Genomic DNA, 19041 nt, shown 5'->3' with positions numbered 1-19041 from the left:
TCTAAAAACAAAGCCAAAAACACAAAACACAGCCACAGACACCCTCCTCCCCTCTCCCCTCCACATGCACCATAAAAAGAGATATATTTAAACCCCTGCTGCATGATGATGATTTCCTGGAGAGTGGCTGGTCCATGAAGGACCATGCACAGCAGAGGAAGCTCTGAAACCTCCCCAGATGGATCAAGCTGAGCTCACCCTTCCCCAGATGAACTCATTGCTCCCAGCACTGACTGCAGGGATCAGCTGTCAGACCATTGCCCATCACTGCTGAGAGGTTTATCTGACAAAAACCCAGCAGGGGAAATAACTCACAGCCTCTTGCTCCAGCTGCCAAGCAGGATGAGGAGACCACCCAAGCCACGACATCCCCGACAAGCCACAGCCCCGAGAGCCTTCCCCAGCTCTCAGATGTGGGGCTCCACAACTGGGGCATCTCGCTTGTCAGAACAGCAATTTTGGGAAAGTGTTCACAGATGCAGATAGAAATTAATGTCAAAGGGTAATTAGCTGCAGTAATGGCAGTCCTTAAGTTGGGTCTGAGCTGTTCAGGAGATAACAGCTTGGAGAGTCATAGCTTACCTGCTAAAAAAAAAAACCCTAAAAAATCAATAAATTAAAAAACAAGCATTTGAAACCCTGTGGTGTTGTGGTTCTGAGACAGTTTGGGCACAACTCAAAGTCACATTTCTCAGCATTATCACCAATTTTATAAAGCACGCTCTAAAACACGTGAGGGCAGGACACCAGAGGGGAAAAAGCCCTGCATGAGGCAGAGTGGGCTGCAAGAACACATGACAAAGGTCTGCATTTAAGGATTTCATAGTTTTTCTAGCAACTGACCTCAGATAAGGACACTGCAGCACATGTGACTTTTATCACTAGAGCACTGAAAATCAGTGAGCTTGAAAACCTTCCCCAAAGCAAAGAGGACGAGGAGAATTAGGCTTGGACTGGTGGCATCATCAACTGCGATGCTTCAAATTCAATTCCATGCTGGCAAAGGATTTTGTTTCATCCTCATTCCTACTAATTAAAATGTACCTAGATTTTGATTTTAAGTTTGAAAGTTAATTGAAGGTCGTCTTGGGAGAATGATGGAAGCTGAGAATGCAGAGAGCAAAGGGTGAAATTTGCTCAAAAACCTTTCCAGGGTGCTGGTGGCTGTGTCCCCCATCTCAACCTGGCCAGGCTGAGGGCTCTCAGCAGTCAGGGGGGTGACACTAGCTCTTCCTCAGCCTTTGCTGCAGGTAGAACAGAGCCTGCAGCCTCCTTAGCTCCCTGAACAGCCCCTGCCACCTCCCTGGGCTGTCCCCTGCAGGTCCCTTGTCCTGACTTGTCCTGCTCCAAGATTTGTTCTCCTCAGCAGCTCCTCTCTGTACGTGCCCAGGCACTCCCAGCTCAGCACTGAGTCACCCCACAGGGCTGAGGGCATCTCGTCCTGCTTCCTTATTTATTCTCTCCATTCCACAACGCTGCAGGCTGGAGCAAACGTGTCCCCAGGGGCTGTTCCCGGGATGTTCTGAGAGTCCCTGGCATGGTCACCACGGACGTGACTCTGGAGGAGCTGAGGGAACAAGGCAGTGTCAGGGACCCTCTGTCCCCAGCAGCTGCTCTGGGCTCAGCCCCATGAGGCCAGGCTCGTCCCAAAGGGAGTCAGTTTGTCCCTCAGCACATTCTCCCCCAGGAGCTGCAGCCCAAGCTCCACTCTTCCCTCAGTCCCCAGAATAGCAATACTCCCACTCCAGGAAATTATGGATTTTCTTGAGAATTACTGTGACCTTTTTAATTTCCATTCTGCCTTTAGCTGTCTCCTCCCCTACACTCCTTCTCTAAACAAATCTTGAAGCTGTACAAAGTGTTTCCTGTAAATAATACTCATCTGGCATGGACAAAGGGAAGAAAAAAAACCCTTTTGCTGCTAGTTCCAACTTGCAATCATCCCTCCAGTTTAACTTCCATCTGTTTGACCAGGGAGCAATGAAGGCAGCAGAGTGTTTGAGGGAGATGGAGGGGACAGTGGCACGCTCCGGCCATCAGATTTCAACCTGAAATGAGAAGTTCAGGTCATGGAAATGACTGATATTGTGCTTCAGAGTGTGCAGGGCAGTGATCAATGTTGAAACTCAGGCAAGAGCTTCCCAAGGAGCCCCTTCCTGCCCAGCACAGTCAGCTGCTCTCAGGAGTGTCACAGCACTGGACAAAACCTTTCCTTTCCCAGCCTCTGGTGCCATCCCCCATGGATGCCAGCCCCATGAGAGGCTCAGGAAGCAGATGTGAGCCCCCCTCTGGAACCCAAACCTTGAGAGGGTGCCTGGGGCTGTCTAGTCACTGTGGGAAGGGGCTGGGTCCCCAGGGGCTGTGCTCTCCCAGCACAGCCCTGCCTGTGTGATTGCACAGGCAGCCAGGGCTGCACAAGCACAGCTGCTTCTCCTGAGGATGCCAGGGGAGCTCCCCGCTGTGGCTGTGGCACCCCAAGGGACAGGCTGTCCCCTGCAGGTCACCTCTGCCTGCTTTTTGTCAGCTCCCATCTGAGGGTTAAATGCTCACAGATCACTGCAATACCAATCCCTCTCCCCTTCCACAGAGGTTTCCTTGGATTTGGATCACGCCTGGTGCAGCCAACCCCTGGTCTAAGAGGCACAGGCAAAGCTCCCCACGTGCTGTCAGAGCTGCTTTTTGGGATGTGCCTGCAGCATCTCCCCCCTGCCTGGGCCACCACCTCTCCCTGCTCAGCCCAGGGGGTCCCAGGAAGAGGATGGGTGTTTTGGGGAAGCAGAAATCACCTCACTGGGCCCCACGGGACCTCTCATTGTGTTCTGCAAACGTCTGCGTGTTGTGGTTTGTTATTTATCTTTCTCCACGGGCTGGATTTCCTCGCTTCTCCAAACTGTTTTCTAACAGATGTGGGGATGTTTTTCTTACCTGAAGCAAAGCTCTACCCCTGCCCACACATGCCACCAAGGCTGGAAAGAGCAGAACACCCAACCAAACCCATCACACCCCTGCTGTGGCCACCCCAGCACAGCACAGTGCTGCCACGGGAGGGTTTTTCATAGCAAGGGTCCATCAGTCACCAGGAGCCATCAGAAACATGTGATGGCACATTGCATTTACATCTGTAGCAATCCATTCTGTCAGCAAGGGAGTAAAATAAGACAATTGTGCCTTTTGATTGGACTTCTCATGCTCCCACCTCGGGTTTTGCAGCAAGGAAGGGCTGAGGAAAGTTTGCCAGGATTGATGCCAAGTGCCATCAACAGTTCTTGATAGCTGCTAAGCCACAGAAACCCTCTGTGAGGCCCTGAAGAACACTCTGTCCAGGGATCAAGGTGCTTTCATCCAACAGAGGATACAACCATCTGTAACACTCAAGAAAATTACAGGCTTCACTACACAAGAGAGGAGAGGTGTGTTAGGAATCAAATTCTCTGAAGAATATTGACCTTTTCTTTTTAAAAGCAGCCAGAAGAATGGTTCATTGTTTTAGGTGCTAACTACACAGTGCAGACCTGGGCAGTGCTGCCTCTTGTCAGTGGTGGTTTGGGAGAAGCACTGCCCTATTCTTATAGGAATAGAAGATATAGGCCTCTTCCTCTGCCACCCAGCACACACCAGCCACAGAAAAATTCAGGGATGTGGGGTGGGAAGGACATGCCTGCTTTTCCCTGGATCCCCCTGCACTCTGGACAAAGGTAGCTGCTCCCTCTGAGCATCTCTGAGTGTTGTTACAGCTCAAAAAACAATCCCTGGGCAGCAGGGATCATGAAAATCACTGTCCTACATGTGAGCAGCAATGGGGAAGTGGCAGAGCAGGGAACAGCACTGTGATGGATCAAGTGGTTAAAAACAGTAAAGAAATTAAGGGAGTTGGAGATAAAAACCCATCAGAGAAATGTGTCAATGTTGAGAATGTCAGCACTGAGCTGCTCCTCACTGGTTCAGAAATGTGAGAGATGAGTATGGACAGGCTGGAGATGTGTTTGTCCAAAAAAGAGCAAGGCTTTGCCATGCAGGAACAGCATTTTTTTTCTTATGGGGCTTAAAGCAACGATGCACAGCATCAGCTCCAGGGACAGCCAGGAGGGGACCCTGGCACAGCACAAAGCAACAATCAGAGGCCAGAGCTGTTTCCCAGAGCTTCCAGCTGAGCTGGGATCACAGAATGGTTCAGGTTGAAATGGACCTTAAAGATGATTTCATTGCAATCCCTGCCACAGGACACCTTCCCCAAGAGCCCCATCCAACCTGGCTTCAGCACTTCCAGGCATGAGACAGCCACAAATTCTCTGGACAGCACCAGCAAATCCAATCTGATTTATAGTCTCTTTCCCATGTTTTATAGGGAATCATTTCACCAGGCACAATATGGGAAAATCCTCCTTCACTGATGGAATCACAGCTCCTGCTGCTCTTCCTGTATTTTTTCCTATAGCTTTAGCTCATATATGAAGAGTTATTTCTCCCTAAGTGCCTAAGCAATAAATTAGGAGTCTGTAGTTCAGGTAAGGGTGGGTGACACATAACCACTACAAATAATTCTGGTGGTACTGTAATTCTGGTGATCCTTATTTTAGTGAGTGCCAGCATCTCACATAAACCTGAAACTGAAACCAACCTTGGCCAAAACCACTCACACCATCCTTGAAAATACCTAAAACTTGTAGTGTCATTTATCACAAATCCTGTCTATTGCTTCTTTGGCTATGCAGTTGGGCTTGAATAATGGAAAGTGAGAATCAAAAAATCATTAAAAAGTAGTATTCCAGGGCAAGTTTGCCTTCAGCAACTGAAATAACAGACATCCCCAAGGCACACATGTAAGAGCTGGCTTCAGTAGAAGTCATTGCTGTGTAAAATCCCTGTTGCATGCTCTCCCCTCCTCCTGCTGCTGCTGCCAGGAGTTCCAGGAACAAAAGCAGTGCCAGGATGAGCCACATGTGCCCGTGGTTATGGCACAAAGGTCTCACTGAGCCACTCTGCTCCTAAGAGGTGAGACACGCCAAGGTAAACTCTTCATCCCGACCCACCTACGTGGTGTGTGCTCAGAAGTCACGGCAGATGGGTTGGGATTGCCCTTGAAGTGCTTTAGGGAAGGTAAATCTTGCCTGGGGCAAGGGACAGCCCCACAACAGGAGAGCACTGCTGTGCCCATGGAGGAGGATGGAGCTGGAGGCTCAGCCCTGGGAAGTCAGACAAGGTTCAGGGGGACCCAGACCACAAAGGAGATCCAAAGTATGTCAGAGAGGGACAAATCCTGGCAGACACAATGAGCATCTAGCCTCAAAAGGTGTTTAGATGTTCATTTGTTTTTCCCTTTGCCATCATTTTCAGGAGCATCTCAAGCAGGCACTGCATTTCCAGCCTGCCAGAGGCTGTCAGCATCAGCTCTTGCAGCTGGGAAGTCACTTTGTCACATCCCCAGCCCCCCTGAGAGACAGCAGAGCCCTGCAGCACCCTGCACATCCATGTCTTGGAAAAGCAATCTGGATTCCCAGGGAAATTCCCCAAAGCAAGTGCCCATGGCTGTGCCCTGATTTATGAACACACCAGCCATGGAGAGCTGGCTCAGACTCACAGAGGTGGCCTCCCCAGTGCCATGGGTGATTCCTTCACCTTCATCCACCTTCTGCCCAATAAATCAGGGAGATTTCCTGGGGGCAGCGCCCAAATGAAGCCTTTGCAAGGCAGAGCAGCTCAGCAGCACTGCCTGTGCTCTTTGCAAGGTGTGAGGTGTTTGTGAGGAGGGTAAATCTCCTCTTGCTCCCTAGGAGTGTGTTGTGGGCACGGCTGCCCTTTTTGTTTGAACAGCTGCACCAGGGAAATCTCACAGCAGTGGTTCCAAAACACAACCCCAGCCCCTCTGAAGCAAAGGTACTGCCCAGATGTCAGCTCAGCTGTGCCACCGAGGGTTTGGGCACCGACCAGAGACACATCAGGGGCTTTGCAGTGCCCCAGCTGCACCCCAAACAAGCCAAGCAGCTAAGGACCCTTGGCCTCAAGCAGGTCACAGAGCTGGCAGCTTTTCTCTGCAGACACACAATTTGTGTCCCTGGGCTGTGTGTGGCACACAGTTTGTGTCCCTGGGCTCTGTGTGGCACAGTTTGTGTCCCTGGCAGTGGCTGTGGCCCAGCCCCATCCCCAGATGTTCCAGCTGTGCAAAGCAGGTGAGCAGCACTGGCAGCAATGAGCCAGGGAGTGCCCAGGGGTGCTGAGCAGCCACCCAAGGGAGCAGAGGGCACCCAGGGCAGTGCGTGGACATCAGGGTGTGAAATTTGGGGAAAGAACAAGAAGGGTGATGCTTGCAGCCTTCTGAAGTGGTGTGGTGTTGCTCTGCATGGGTTGAAGCCTTCTGGAATTGTGTGGTGACACTCTGTGTAGTGTGGCCATCTCAACTGTGACATTTCTGTATGACAGCCAGTTGTATCCAGACCTCTCCTTGCACTGCTCCAACCACCTCAGGAGGCCACAACAAATAACAGGTTTCCCTACACCCAGCACACAACCATTAATACCCAATTTAATCCATTACAAGGTGCTAATCATCACACTCAGGCTGTCTCAGATTCCCAGCACACAAGCCCTAATAAACCTCCTGGCAGCCCATTTAGCAACGCTAATGAGAGAAGAAAAGTGTGCAAGAGAGAAAGGTTGCTAATTAATTTTAACCATAGACAGGCAGCAGCATCAGAGAGTGAATTTTCTGGGTGAAGCCAAACCTCCAGCTCCTGTGTCTCATGAGCTCGGGCAGAGCCCTGTGGCAGTGATGTGGCTCAAGTGACTGGCAGCTGCCACCAGCAATGCTTGAGGGGTGGCCAGACCCGTGGCTTGGGGTATTAGGAGGACGCTGACGTGATGATACCACGTCCCCACAGTGGCCAGGCAAAGCCAGGGCAGAACTTGGCTGGCAGAGCACAGCCACAGGCTGGTGCCTGGAGCAGAGCAGAAATCAGCTGCAGAGCAAAGTCCAGCAGCTGGAGGAGCTGCCAGAGGCACCTGAGCTTCACAAGGTGAGCAGGGCACCTCTTAGAGGAGACTTGTGTGCACCAGGCACCTCCGGGGGCAGGATTTCACAGGGAATTCAGAGCAACGACACCAGGCATGAGTTAACCGGGGAGGAAGGAGCAGAGGGCACAATGCCCTCACCTCACAGGGCAAGCCTGGCAAAGCCAGGAGGGGGAGAAGGGAGAAAAGAGTCCAGCATGAGGAGATCCCATCTCTTATAGCTCATTTGGAAACGCCCAGGACAGCCAGTGTCACACACACACCACAGCCCTGTTCCCAGCACAGCCAGTGTCACACACACACCACAGCCCTGTTCCCAGCACAGCCAGTGTCACACACACACCACAGCCCTGTTCCCAGCACAGCCAGTGTCACACACACACCACGGTCCTGTTCCCAGCACAGCCAGTGTCACACACACACCACAGCCTTGTTCCCAGCACAGCCAGTGTCACACACACACCACAGCCCTGTTCCCAGCACAGCCAGTGTCACAAACACACACACCACAGCCCTGTTCCCAGCACAGCCAGTGTCACACACACACCACAGCCCTGTTCCCAGCACAGCCAGTGTCACACACACACACCATGGTCCTGTTCCCAGCACAGCCAGTGTCACACACACACCACAGCCTTGTTCCCAGCACAGCCAGTGTCACACACACACCACAGCCCTGTTCCCAGGACAGCCAGTGTCACACACACACCACAGCCCTGTTCCCAGCACAGCCAGTGTCACACACACACACCATGGTCCTGTTCCCAGCACAGCCAGTGTCACACACACACCACAGCCCTGTTCCCAGCACAGCCAGTGTCACAAACACACACACCACAGCCCTGTTCCCAGCACAGCCAGTGTCACAAACACACACACCACAGCCCTGTTCCCAGCACAGCCAGTGTCACACACACACCACAGCCCTGTTCCCAGGACAGCCAGTGTCACACACACACCATGGTCCTGTTCCCAGCACAGCCAGTGTCACACACACACACCACAGCCCTGTTCCCAGCACAGCCAGTATCACACACACACACCACAGCCCTGTTCCCAGCACAGCCAGTGTCACAAACACACACACCACAGCCCTGTTCCCAGCACAGCCAGTGTCACACACACACACCACGGTCCTGTTCCCAGCACAGCCAGTGTCACACACACACCACAGCTCTGTTCCCAGCACAGCCAGTGTCACACACACACCACAGCCTTGTTCCCAGCACAGCCAGTGTCACACACACACCACAGCCCAGTTCCCAGGACAGCCAGTGTCACACACACACCACAGCCCTGTTCCCAGCACAGCCAGTGTCACACACACACACCACGGTCCTGTTCCCAGCACAGCCAGTGTCACACACACACACCACGGTCCTGTTCCCAGCACAGCCAGTGTCACACACACACCACGGCCCTGTTCCCAGCACAGCCAGTGTCACACACACACCATGGTCCTGTTCCCAGCACAGCCAGTGTCACACACACACACCACAGCTCTGTTCCCAGCACAGCCAGTGTCACACACACACCACAGCCCTGTTCTCAGGACAGCCAGTGTCACACACACACACCACAGCTCTGTTCTCAGGACAGCCAGTGTCACACACACACACCACAGCTCTGTTCTCAGGACAGCCAGTGTCACACACACACACCACAGCTCTGTTCTCAGGACAGCCAGTGTCACACACACACCACGGCCCTGTTCCCAGCACAGCCAGTGTCACACACACACACCATGGTCCTGTTCCCAGCACAGCCAGTGTCACACACACACCACAGCCTTGTTCCCAGCACAGCCAGTGTCACAAACACACACACCACAGCCCTGTTCCCAGCACAGCCAGTGTCACAAACACACACACCACAGCCCTGTTCCCAGCACAGCCAGTGTCACACACACACCACAGCCCTGTTCCCAGGACAGCCAGTGTCACACACACACCATGGTCCTGTTCCCAGCACAGCCAGTGTCACACACACACACCACAGCCCTGTTCCCAGCACAGCCAGTGTCACAAACACACACACCACAGCCCTGTTCCCAGCACAGCCAGTGTCACACACACACACCACGGTCCTGTTCCCAGCACAGCCAGTGTCACACACACACCACAGCTCTGTTCCCAGCACAGCCAGTGTCACACACACACCACAGCCTTGTTCCCAGCACAGCCAGTGTCACACACACACCACAGCCCAGTTCCCAGGACAGCCAGTGTCACACACACACCACAGCCCTGTTCCCAGCACAGCCAGTGTCACACACACACACCACGGTCCTGTTCCCAGCACAGCCAGTGTCACACACACACACCACGGTCCTGTTCCCAGCACAGCCAGTGTCACACACACACACCACAGCCCTGTTCCCAGCACAGCTAGTGTCACACACACACCACGGTCCTGTTCCCAGGACAGCCAGTGTCACACACACACCACAGCCCTGTTCCCAGCACAGCCAGTGTCACACACACACACCACGGTCCTGTTCCCAGCACAGCCAGTGTCACACACACACCACGGCCCTGTTCCCAGCACAGCCAGTGTCACACACACACCACGGCCCTGTTCCCAGCACAGCCAGTGTCACACACACCACAGCCCTGTTCCCAGGACAGCCAGTGTCACACACACCACAGCTCTGTTCTCAGGACAGCCAGTGTCACACACACACACACACCACAGCCCTGTTCCCCGTACAGCCAGTGTCACACACACACCACAGCCCTGTTCCCAAGTCACACTGCCACTAGGCGCTGGATGTCACCCCGTGCTGGCACAGGTGCCTTCCCATACCCGAGTCCGTGCCCCCAGTGCCGGGCTCTGCCCGGAACAAGCCGCCCCGTGCCTTTGCTTTGCTTTTTAAGCTTTTTAAGCCTTTTCCACTTGTTCACACACAGCGAAGCAGCCAGGAGCTGCTCCGGAGCGCTCGCAGCCAGGACGGATCGCGCACGTCCCACCTGGGCGGGGGGTTTGAACCTTTTCCCTTTCCCAGCACAGACACAAAGGGCGAGGCGAGAGGAGAGCGAGGCTCACCTGAATACGAGGATTTCTTCATGCCGTCGCTCCGGGCGGGCACATGGGAGCAGGGGCGAGGCCGGGCGGGGTGCGCGGGGCCGGGGGTGCCGCGGTCCTTTTGTAGGCAGCGGCGGGGAGGGGACGCGCTCGGTGCCACCGCATCCGTGCGTGGCTGCGGCCGAGGGGCAGCTCCCGCTGAGCCGAGCACACACCTCGGCCACCGCTGAGGGCTGTTCCAAGTCTCCCGGCAGGGGAAAAGCGGGGCTCAGCCTCCCCCGAGGCTGCACCTTACCCCCGCGGCACGCAAAGCATCCCCGGGGCTCGGCCCTGCCGCCTCCCCGCCCTGCAAACCCGGGCGCGTTCAGCCGCCGCGGCAAAGGCAAGGGATGGAATTTCACGCCCCCGACCCGGCGCACCCCATGGGTTTGATTCAGCCTTTGGCTGCTGGAGCAGCTCAGGTCAGCGCTGCTCTCCCGGCTCCGGTTCAAAGTGCATTAGTGACCCGTGAAAACGCCTCTTTCCTCTCCAAACCACCTCGTCCTGGGCTCATTCAAGGCTGCGGAGCGAGCAAAATGTTTGTGCAGGCTCACACCTCACTTACTCGCTGCTGCGGGGCGGGCAGAGAGGCACGGACCCCAGAAACAGCCCCCAAACTTTGCTCCAGGTGTGGGGGAAAGGATTTTACTGCTCCTCGTGTGCCAGGAGGGAGGGAGAAGGTGCTCGGCATCTCTCCCCTGCGAGAGGCAGGTTGGGCAATTAATTACACAAATGCAATCAGCCGGGGGCATTGCAAACGCAGACAGGAAGAAAGTCATAGCTGCTCTTAATTTGCTCTAAGGGCACAGGGAAGTGAGCACAGGGAGAGTGAACTGCTGGAGGAAGAGCCAGGCTGCTCCCTGGGTCACCCACACACAGAGGTGCAGAGCACAAGTCCTGTTCACCCGAGAGAATTCCACCAGCTCTAAGGAAGGCATGGATCCCACAGGAAGGGTTTCTGCTTGGTTTCAGACTCTTCCAGAGTAGGGAAAATATTTCTGTCCCCAAAGCTGGCATTGCATGGGGACAGAGAAAGGCAGTAGATGAGCTGGATTAAGAAGATATGATCCTATCAGAATTTCTTACCATTTCTCAGCCATAGATTATCTCTTCTGTAACAGATATGAGAAAAAGGATTGTCTGAGTCTCTCTCCAGCTTTAGTGCAAAACTGGAAGAGCTGGCTGAAGTCACTGGGGGATTCAGTGCTAAGCAGCCAGACTTTGCACTGGAACAGCTCAGGAGCGCTCCACATTCCCAAGATTGTAGCAACAACAGCTATCAGAGCTGCAGGACACAACTCCAGTGCTGGGGTCTGCAGGGGGGAGATGTTTGCAAAAACTTCCATCCAAACAAAACTTCCATCAAAATAAAACCTCTTGAAAACCACCGAAGCTTTGTTCCTTAACCAAGCGCACCTTTAAGGCAATAGTAATGATATATTACCCTTTCCACAGGTGCTTTTGAAATCATTAGTCACAAGGCATGGGGGAGGAACAATAGTGCAACTTGCCCCACCTTGTGCACCAAAGTAAGGGCAAAGCCAGGAGCAGAACCCACTCCTGGTCACTGATCCCACTGTTCTGCTCCTGCCTGCACCTCTCTGATGGGCATGGCTGTTTGCCACTCAGCACTCACAGGGACACACCTTCCAGGAGTTCAAAAGGCAGCTTTCCCTTCTTGAATATGGGGATATGTGCAAGTGTGCCTGCTTTAGTGTGCACTTAACATGTGTGCAATTCGGTGTCCAGCCCTGTATTAGTGTGATTACACTTGCACAAGGTGTCTGTGCCACAGTCCCAGGGCTGCTGTGGTGGGAGCAGCTTGTTCAGAGCCCTGGCTGTTTGATCAGCTCCACTGCACAAACATAAACTGCAAATTGTGGGGCAGGCGTCCTACTGCAGGGCCAAACAAACACCATGAGACAGAAAATGGCTGAAGGGATAATTTTCTGAAATACTCCCTGACAAAGAATCCTTTTCTTTGCCTGCCTGGCCTCAGACTTGCCCAGAGAATCAGTGGCTTGGCTCAGAAGGGCAGGTTAATGTTTAACACAATGCAGAGCCCACAGGCTTCAAATAGGTAAGTCATTTAGAGGTTGTTTTTTTTTTTCCCCTTGCTCTTTCATAAGTCACTGAGGGAATTTACTGTTCCTGAAAGCAGAGATTTGGAGTGCTGGCTCAGCCTGGCAGGCACTGAGTGAGCTTCACACCCATCCTGCCCCAGCCCTGAACACCCCCCTGCCAAACACATCCCACCCTGGCACTGGGGTGCCAGCAGAGCCCTGGCAGTGCCACAGAGCTGGCCAGCCTTCAGGGAGGCTGTGTTAGCCTTGCTTGTCCCCTCCTCGGGGTGCCTTTGGAGGGATGAGCCTGGGCAGGCTGCTCTGACACCCGTGGCACCACTGGGGCTGCAGGTGTTGCACCTCCTGCAGCAGCTGCTGAGCCTGGCCCAGCTGTGTTGCAGGTTCTTCCTGCAACACCTGTGTTAGAGTTGCTGCAGGCATGAAAAGCCTTCAGTGGCTGCCTAGAACAGAGATTAGACACAGGTAAAAGAATTAAGTGGGGATTTATTAAAGGCCTTTAATAAATACACCTCAGGCACTCAAAAGCCTCCCGGAGGCTACACCCAAGATGGACAATGGTCACCAGTTTTTCAGACGATTTTAAGTTTGGTCCACTTACATATTAGAGGTTAATTGTCCAATTACAGCTTCAGGTAATGAAGTCCTATTCTCCCAGTTTGCACCCCTCAAAATTCACTTTTTCTTACACTTTGCAGGGTCTGAGGCTGTAGGGTGTCCTTGAGTTTCAGGCCCAGAGGAATTGCTTTGCCTGACCAAAATGTGAAGGCAGCAGCTGACACTTCATATGGAGTTTAGAGTTATGCAGTAATGCAGTGCAGGATCTGAAAAGTATAAAAGCTAAAATCTTAAGGCATCAGCTGCAAGGGGTCTGTGCTGTGTCTCCCCCAGCATCCTCCTCCAGGGAGCCACGTTCCCCAGCATGTGGGGGTCCTGCTTGCAGAAACACAATCTCCCAAACTAAACACAGCAGGGATCAGAGCAGGGAGAGGCAAGCACAGCCAGCTCCACACCGTGGGCTGAGGCCGGCAGCCAGAGGCCCAGGAAAGGGTCAGAGGGAGAGAGAACAGCACAGGCAGCAGCACCCAGGAATGCACGTTGGAGTGAGGAGGAAAGGGTACAAGTAAGGAAAGGATGAGTCCCATGGAAAAAAAAAAAAAGCTAATTGCAAGGATTTACACACATCCTGAGACATTTGGGAATGCTGGGCTGTGTCACTGCCTCTCTGACTGACTCATTTCACCTCTCTGACCAAGCTTCTCCCACAAAGGAGGAGGGGGATGGAGTTTTCCCAGGAGAGGTGTGGTGAGGCTCAGGGTTCCTGGGGTTCCAAGGCATTGCCTGGTGGGCAGAAGTGGCTGTCATGGAGAGAACAGAACTCCCTGGGTGTCCAAGAAGAAGGAGAAGCAGGAATTTACACTGCAAAGACCTGTCCATGTGCAGCAGGGCAGACCTGAGCCTGGGGAACAACATCTCTGATACAGGGATAGAACCTCAGGTGTCAGGACTATAAATCCCCCCCAGCTCTGTTTGTTTTACACATGATCCTCCAAGCTCCCTTCCGAGCCACCACTCTTTTGTGGCTGACAAAGAGGATGCAGAGGAGATGCAGAGGACTTTTCCACCCTGCTCTGCCCCAGCAGCCCAGGGCTGGCAGGCACCTGAGCCAAACTGAGCAGGAGGGGAATGATGACACTGCACTCTGGCCTGGGGATCCCTGCAAAACCCAGCCTGGAGAGCCCCTGGATTGAAGGGAAAGGAAGCAGGAGAACACCACACAGCAGCTGAGACCTTGTGGGGTTTGGCTAAGACCTTGGCAGGTACCAAGGAGGGTTTTGGGCACTGCTGCTTGTGCAGTGGGACCTGACTCACCCCAGAATCCAAAAGCTGGGATTCACTAAGCCAGAAGAAAGGGTCAGGAGTTCAGTCATCCCACTGGATCTGCTGCCTTACACTGGAGGAGCTCCATGCCAGCAGCCTGGCTGCTGGTGGCCCAGCTCAGCCCTGCTCTGTGCCCTTTTCAGGGCACAATTCCCATTGTTGGTGCCCAGGACAGAGAGATGCTTGTGAGAAAGGACAAAAGCCTGGCAACCAGCAGTGCACACTGGCAGAATCTGCCCTTCTCTCTGCCACCTTCTTGAGGAAATTAAACTCTTATGGCACCTCTGATGACTTTCCCTTTCCCCTGCAGCCCTAACAGAGCATTCACTCACACAATGCACCTTTTGTGCCAGGCACTTAATCCATACAGTGCACTGCTTACTTACTTTCATTACCCTCATTTAGTTATTAAAAAAAAAAAAAAGGCAAACACATATTTCCATTTTTAACAGCTCTGAGAAAGGGTTATCCAAACTGGGATTAAAACTCTGGGCTGTCTAACTTGTGACTGCCTAAACTTTTCAGCTGCAGGAATGTTGGCTGCTCCGAGCTCAGTGGAGCCTTATAAAAACATACCTGCCCAGATCTTGGACAGGGAGATAGGAATCAGCTCCATGATCAAAGTCCCTGATAGCATTCCTGGATCATACAGGCTGTTCATGCAGAGCTCTGCAGGACTGATTGGCAGTGACCTGGAACTGCTTTCTGCAGCACTGGGGGATAATTCAGTGGAATTCACGTCCAAAAAGCCTCCAAGCCCTGACTTCATCTCCAGGCACATATGAATCATGTGGCTGCTGTGATGCAGCAGCCTGACTCTCCAGCTTGCCATTAGGAAATCAGGGGTAGGTTTATGGAGTGTGTTTAGGGTGACCTGTTCTTCACGAGCACCAAACCCACTGAACCATGCAGATGGGGTGCTGGGGTGTGTGTGGGAGCACCTCAGCTCCACATGGATGGGGAATAATCTCCTACTGGAAATCACAGCTGAGATCTCAGCTAAATCTGTGTAATTTAACACGTGAACAGACCTGTTTCCCTGTCCTCAGTGTCACTGGGGACAGAGTGGCCACCTGTGAGTCCCTGTGTCCCCAAACCCAGGCTGGCTAAACACAAACAGCAGCAATGGCACAAGCCACCACCACTGCTAAAACTTGCCATAGGCCAGCCCTGAGTCACATTTCCTTGCCCCTGGCCAGGATTTCATGCAGCTCCCTCCCCTTCTTGCTCCACAGTAGGAGAACACAGATGTTCAGCCTGTCAGCATCAATCCACAACGCTCAGATGCAGGAGGCCTGGCAGCTGTGGTGACCTAAAGCCTCATCACTCTCTCTCTGTTTTTTTCCAGAGGTTGATTCATTTGCTTAGGACACAGCCAGGCCCTCTGTGGCCTTAACTGCCTATGGTTAAGAGGTAAATGATTTAGCTGTTTGTTTCCTATCTCATTTCTCTGTGATTCCATCTGACAACAAAGCACCAAAAACCCACAGCACCAAAGGATCATCGTGTACAATCTGATGGTCAGACTGCTCTTGTTGGATGATGGTTATGGTAAGGAAGCAAATAGCTTAATGAAGCAATTACTCATATCAAATCAGCAGATTTTGTTCTTTTCTTCTGCCTTAATTATGAGGAACCAGGAAGAATGTCCAATTACTCAGGGCAGAATTTCATTACAAAACAAGATAACATCTGCTCAGCCACAAGGTACATCAGATGGCCATTTTCATAGAATGGTTAGGGAAGAGAATACTTCAACCTGAAATTAAAGTTGAAGAGGGCATTAACAGACAACAAAATAAAATTTAAAGGCAGTAGTCAATACCCATTCAATGGAAGGAAAATCCCTGAATGTAAGGGAAGTCTGAATGAAAGGTCATTAAGTGTTTTTCATTTTCAATAGCTCCAGTTTCTGAAAACAAAACTCTTCAAGGTGGCTCATGAGCTGACCCACATGAATACATCCCCCACCCCCCTCCAAGAATCATTGTAAAATCCCTGAGCTGCTTTCAGAACTGCCAACTAAGCACTTCAGAATCTAACTGCAAGTTTGAAAAACAAAAGCAGGTCAAAGTCAAACTCTCAAACCCCTCACAGCTTAATCCATTTTTCACAAATAAAGAACCCTGCTTTATGGCTTTTATGGTCTGAGTTTGAGTTGAAACTACAGGAACTAAGCAACAACCTCAGCTTTGTGTCAGACATGTCCTTCCAAAGTGGTACAGAAGGGATCTGGATCTTACTTGCCACCGAGTGAGAAGACCCCTAATTTTCATCCAGCATCACACCTAACCCAGGGCAGGGCCTTCCCCCAGTGCCTGAACCCCCAGGAGCATTTTCACAAGTGCAATTTAGAGAGGTGAATGTGCATCCCTAGGGAAGGGGGAAAAGGGGAGCAGAGCACAGTGCTGGAGCCCAGAAAAGCCAGACTTGCTGCTCTGCAGTGGCAGGAGTCACAGAAGGTGTGGAGCAGAGGCACCACACAGTATCATTGCTAAAAATGAAGGGATGGGACTATTTTTGAGCTAAGAATTATTTCTTGTTCAGATAAATATCAGTCTCAGAGGCCTTGAGATTTTAGAGGAGCAAGCTCTAGAGTAATCACAAGTTCTTTGTTGCAAGACAATATAGAACTTTCTAGTCTAATGAATAGTTGCCACAAGGTGTATTTTGCTTTTCTGACCTATCATCTTCACTTAATTTTGTTGCACTGTGAATATTTTTGCCCAATGGGCTTCTGTCTCACATGTACACATCTGCTTCTAACTTCTAAACTCTTAGCTACTCTTAGCTACTCTATACAACAACACCCTTACATTACAAACCCTTCACCATCTTATCAGTATAGTGTTTCACTTATTTAAGCCATATCCTTACTTACAACTACAGGAATATAAGTTTATTATTTTTCTGCTTAACATCTGTGTATTATATTTTTACATCAATCTAAGCTTCTTCCAAGGCTGTAGATCACATCCTTCAATGTCTGAACGTTTCTGTTTTTCTGATTCCCAGAACACAGCAGCTCTCCCGAGCTCCTCAGCAGCACCAGCTAGTCTGGCTGCAGGCTGAGCTTGTGCCAACAAGCCAGGCACCACTGCTGGGCTGCTCCTGTGCCTGTGCACAGACATCCCTGCTAGGCAGGGAATGGCACACTCATGCTGCAAGCTGTGCTCAAATGTGCCACCATTTCCAAATCCAGCCCTGAACGCAGCTCCCAGCCCTGTGAGAGTGATTCAGAGCATATTCCTACCTGCATGACCTTACATGTTCTCCTCCTGTCTGCAAGCCAGAGGCACGAGGTGCCCCTTCCCCTGACAGCCCCAAATGCAGAGGGGGCTCTGCCTTGTCTCTCGCAGGGAAAACACTGGACTGGAGCCATGGGGCCTGCTAGAACTGGGAAAGGGGAGCAAGGAACTGGAAAATAAAATCAGCAATTAAAGAGCCCACTGAAAATGTGGATAAAGGAAAACCACTGAAGGATCAACCAGAGTCTGCCTATAATCACTAGCAAAGCAATTACAGAATTAGGGATGATTTGTTACAGACTGAAGAGCTGGATACTTGGCACGTGCTATGGAAAAGCTGTAAGGAGGGAATTCTGTGTGCTGGCACCAGGCTCAGAAGCCACAAGTGATGCAGCCTCAGCAGTTCTGTCCTTTACAGAGCAAACTGAGCAGCATTTGGATGTCTTTTCATATAGCTCTCAGCTTCCAGCTATAATTTGGTCCAGCCATGGATTCCAAGTCTTAAAAATCAAAACAAATAAAATTTAGTTATGCAGAAGGTTGAAAAAATATGAGGCATGATTAATAATAGCCACTGTTTCCTCAATGCTGTAACACAGAGCAGCTTCCAGCCAGCACTGGCAGCTCTTTTGGGAGGAAATTACTATTGTCCAACTTTACAGGTGGGGAAACTGAGACAAAAAAAGGTTGCAGAAAGCAGCTGGTTTAGCCCAGCTTTAGAGTTTTCCTCCTAGACTTTTATTGTACATAAAACTCTGAATATTCCTGGAAACTGGGGCAGGTTGATCTGTGATACACTGTCAGCCAGCATCAGCCTTCACTTGTGTCTCTGCCTTGCTTGCTAAGGACATAATTCCACTGTTATTTTTTCTTTTCTTGCACTGGCACAGCTTTGTTTCTCATTGCTCTTTAGCTTCCATCTATGTCATTTACTCCAGGATTTCAAAGGATCATTTTGCCATTACCCAGCAGCAGCTAAAATACCTGCCCAAGATTTAGGACAGCAGAGAAACAAAACCCAAACCCAAACTCATTTCCAATCAACTCACACATGCACAACAAGCCCAAAGCTGACAAGCCCAAGACTTCCAAATCAGTTGGGTACAAATTCCTTTGGGAAGCTCCAGAAAGCACTTGGGGAATCTCCCACTGACAGTGAAAAGAGCAAATCTAAAAGACAGAGTTGCAACAGGCTTTGCAGTGGCTTTAAAGGTAAAAATCAGCTTCCTTTGCAGCTCTGCTGTGCCAGTAAGGAAACAGCCAGGGCTGCCTTCACAGCCAGCTCCGGGTGATCAATCACCATGAATCATCCCGAGAGAGGAGCAGGGAGGTGATTTAAACTCTGAAACATGCCTGCTGCTGCTCAGCAGGTACCTGCATGACTGGGCTGACATCCCCACCTCAGAGGGATTCCAACAGCCTGGGGAGGCAGGAGGGAGGTGCAGGAGCACATCTCCAATCCATGTTCCTGCCCAGACCCTCTGAGCCCCACAGCACACCCAGCCTTGCTACTAGAGAAACACCTTAGAGCCTGAATATGTATTTTCATTTTCTGTGTTTTATTTAAATATCCTCAGTTTTACATACTGTGGGGTTTTGTTGTGCTGAACACACATGGCCTCTGAGGCCATGGCAGACAGGCCCTGTAAGGCAGCACCAGAGAAGAAGAGAGAAAATATAGAATACAAAAAAAGCAAAGCTGCCTGTCTCCTCACTGAGGACACAGCATTAAAGTGAGCAAACAGAGCTGGGGTTTGAGTCCA

The 19041-nt window shown here is 51.5% G+C and overlaps 1 protein-coding gene across 2 annotated transcripts in view; it reads right to left on the bottom strand.

Moving 5' to 3' along the window:
- Positions 1–10087, bottom strand: part of SEPTIN9 (septin 9) — a 131501-nt gene extending 121414 nt beyond the window's left edge. For both annotated transcript variants that reach the window (XM_021535812.2, XM_021535815.2), the window contains exon 1: positions 10051–10087. In XM_021535812.2, coding sequence (XP_021391487.2) covers positions 10051–10072 — 22 coding nt within the window. In that variant the 5' untranslated portion in view covers positions 10073–10087. The remainder of the gene's footprint in view (positions 1–10050) is intronic.
- Between the last annotated feature and the right edge of the window lie 8954 nt (positions 10088–19041).

The sequence above is a fragment of the Lonchura striata genome, chromosome 19, assembly GCF_046129695.1.
Source record: "Lonchura striata isolate bLonStr1 chromosome 19, bLonStr1.mat, whole genome shotgun sequence".
NCBI classification, from domain to species: Eukaryota; Metazoa; Chordata; class Aves; order Passeriformes; family Estrildidae; genus Lonchura; species Lonchura striata.
This window is presented reverse-complemented; position numbering and strand designations above follow the sequence as displayed.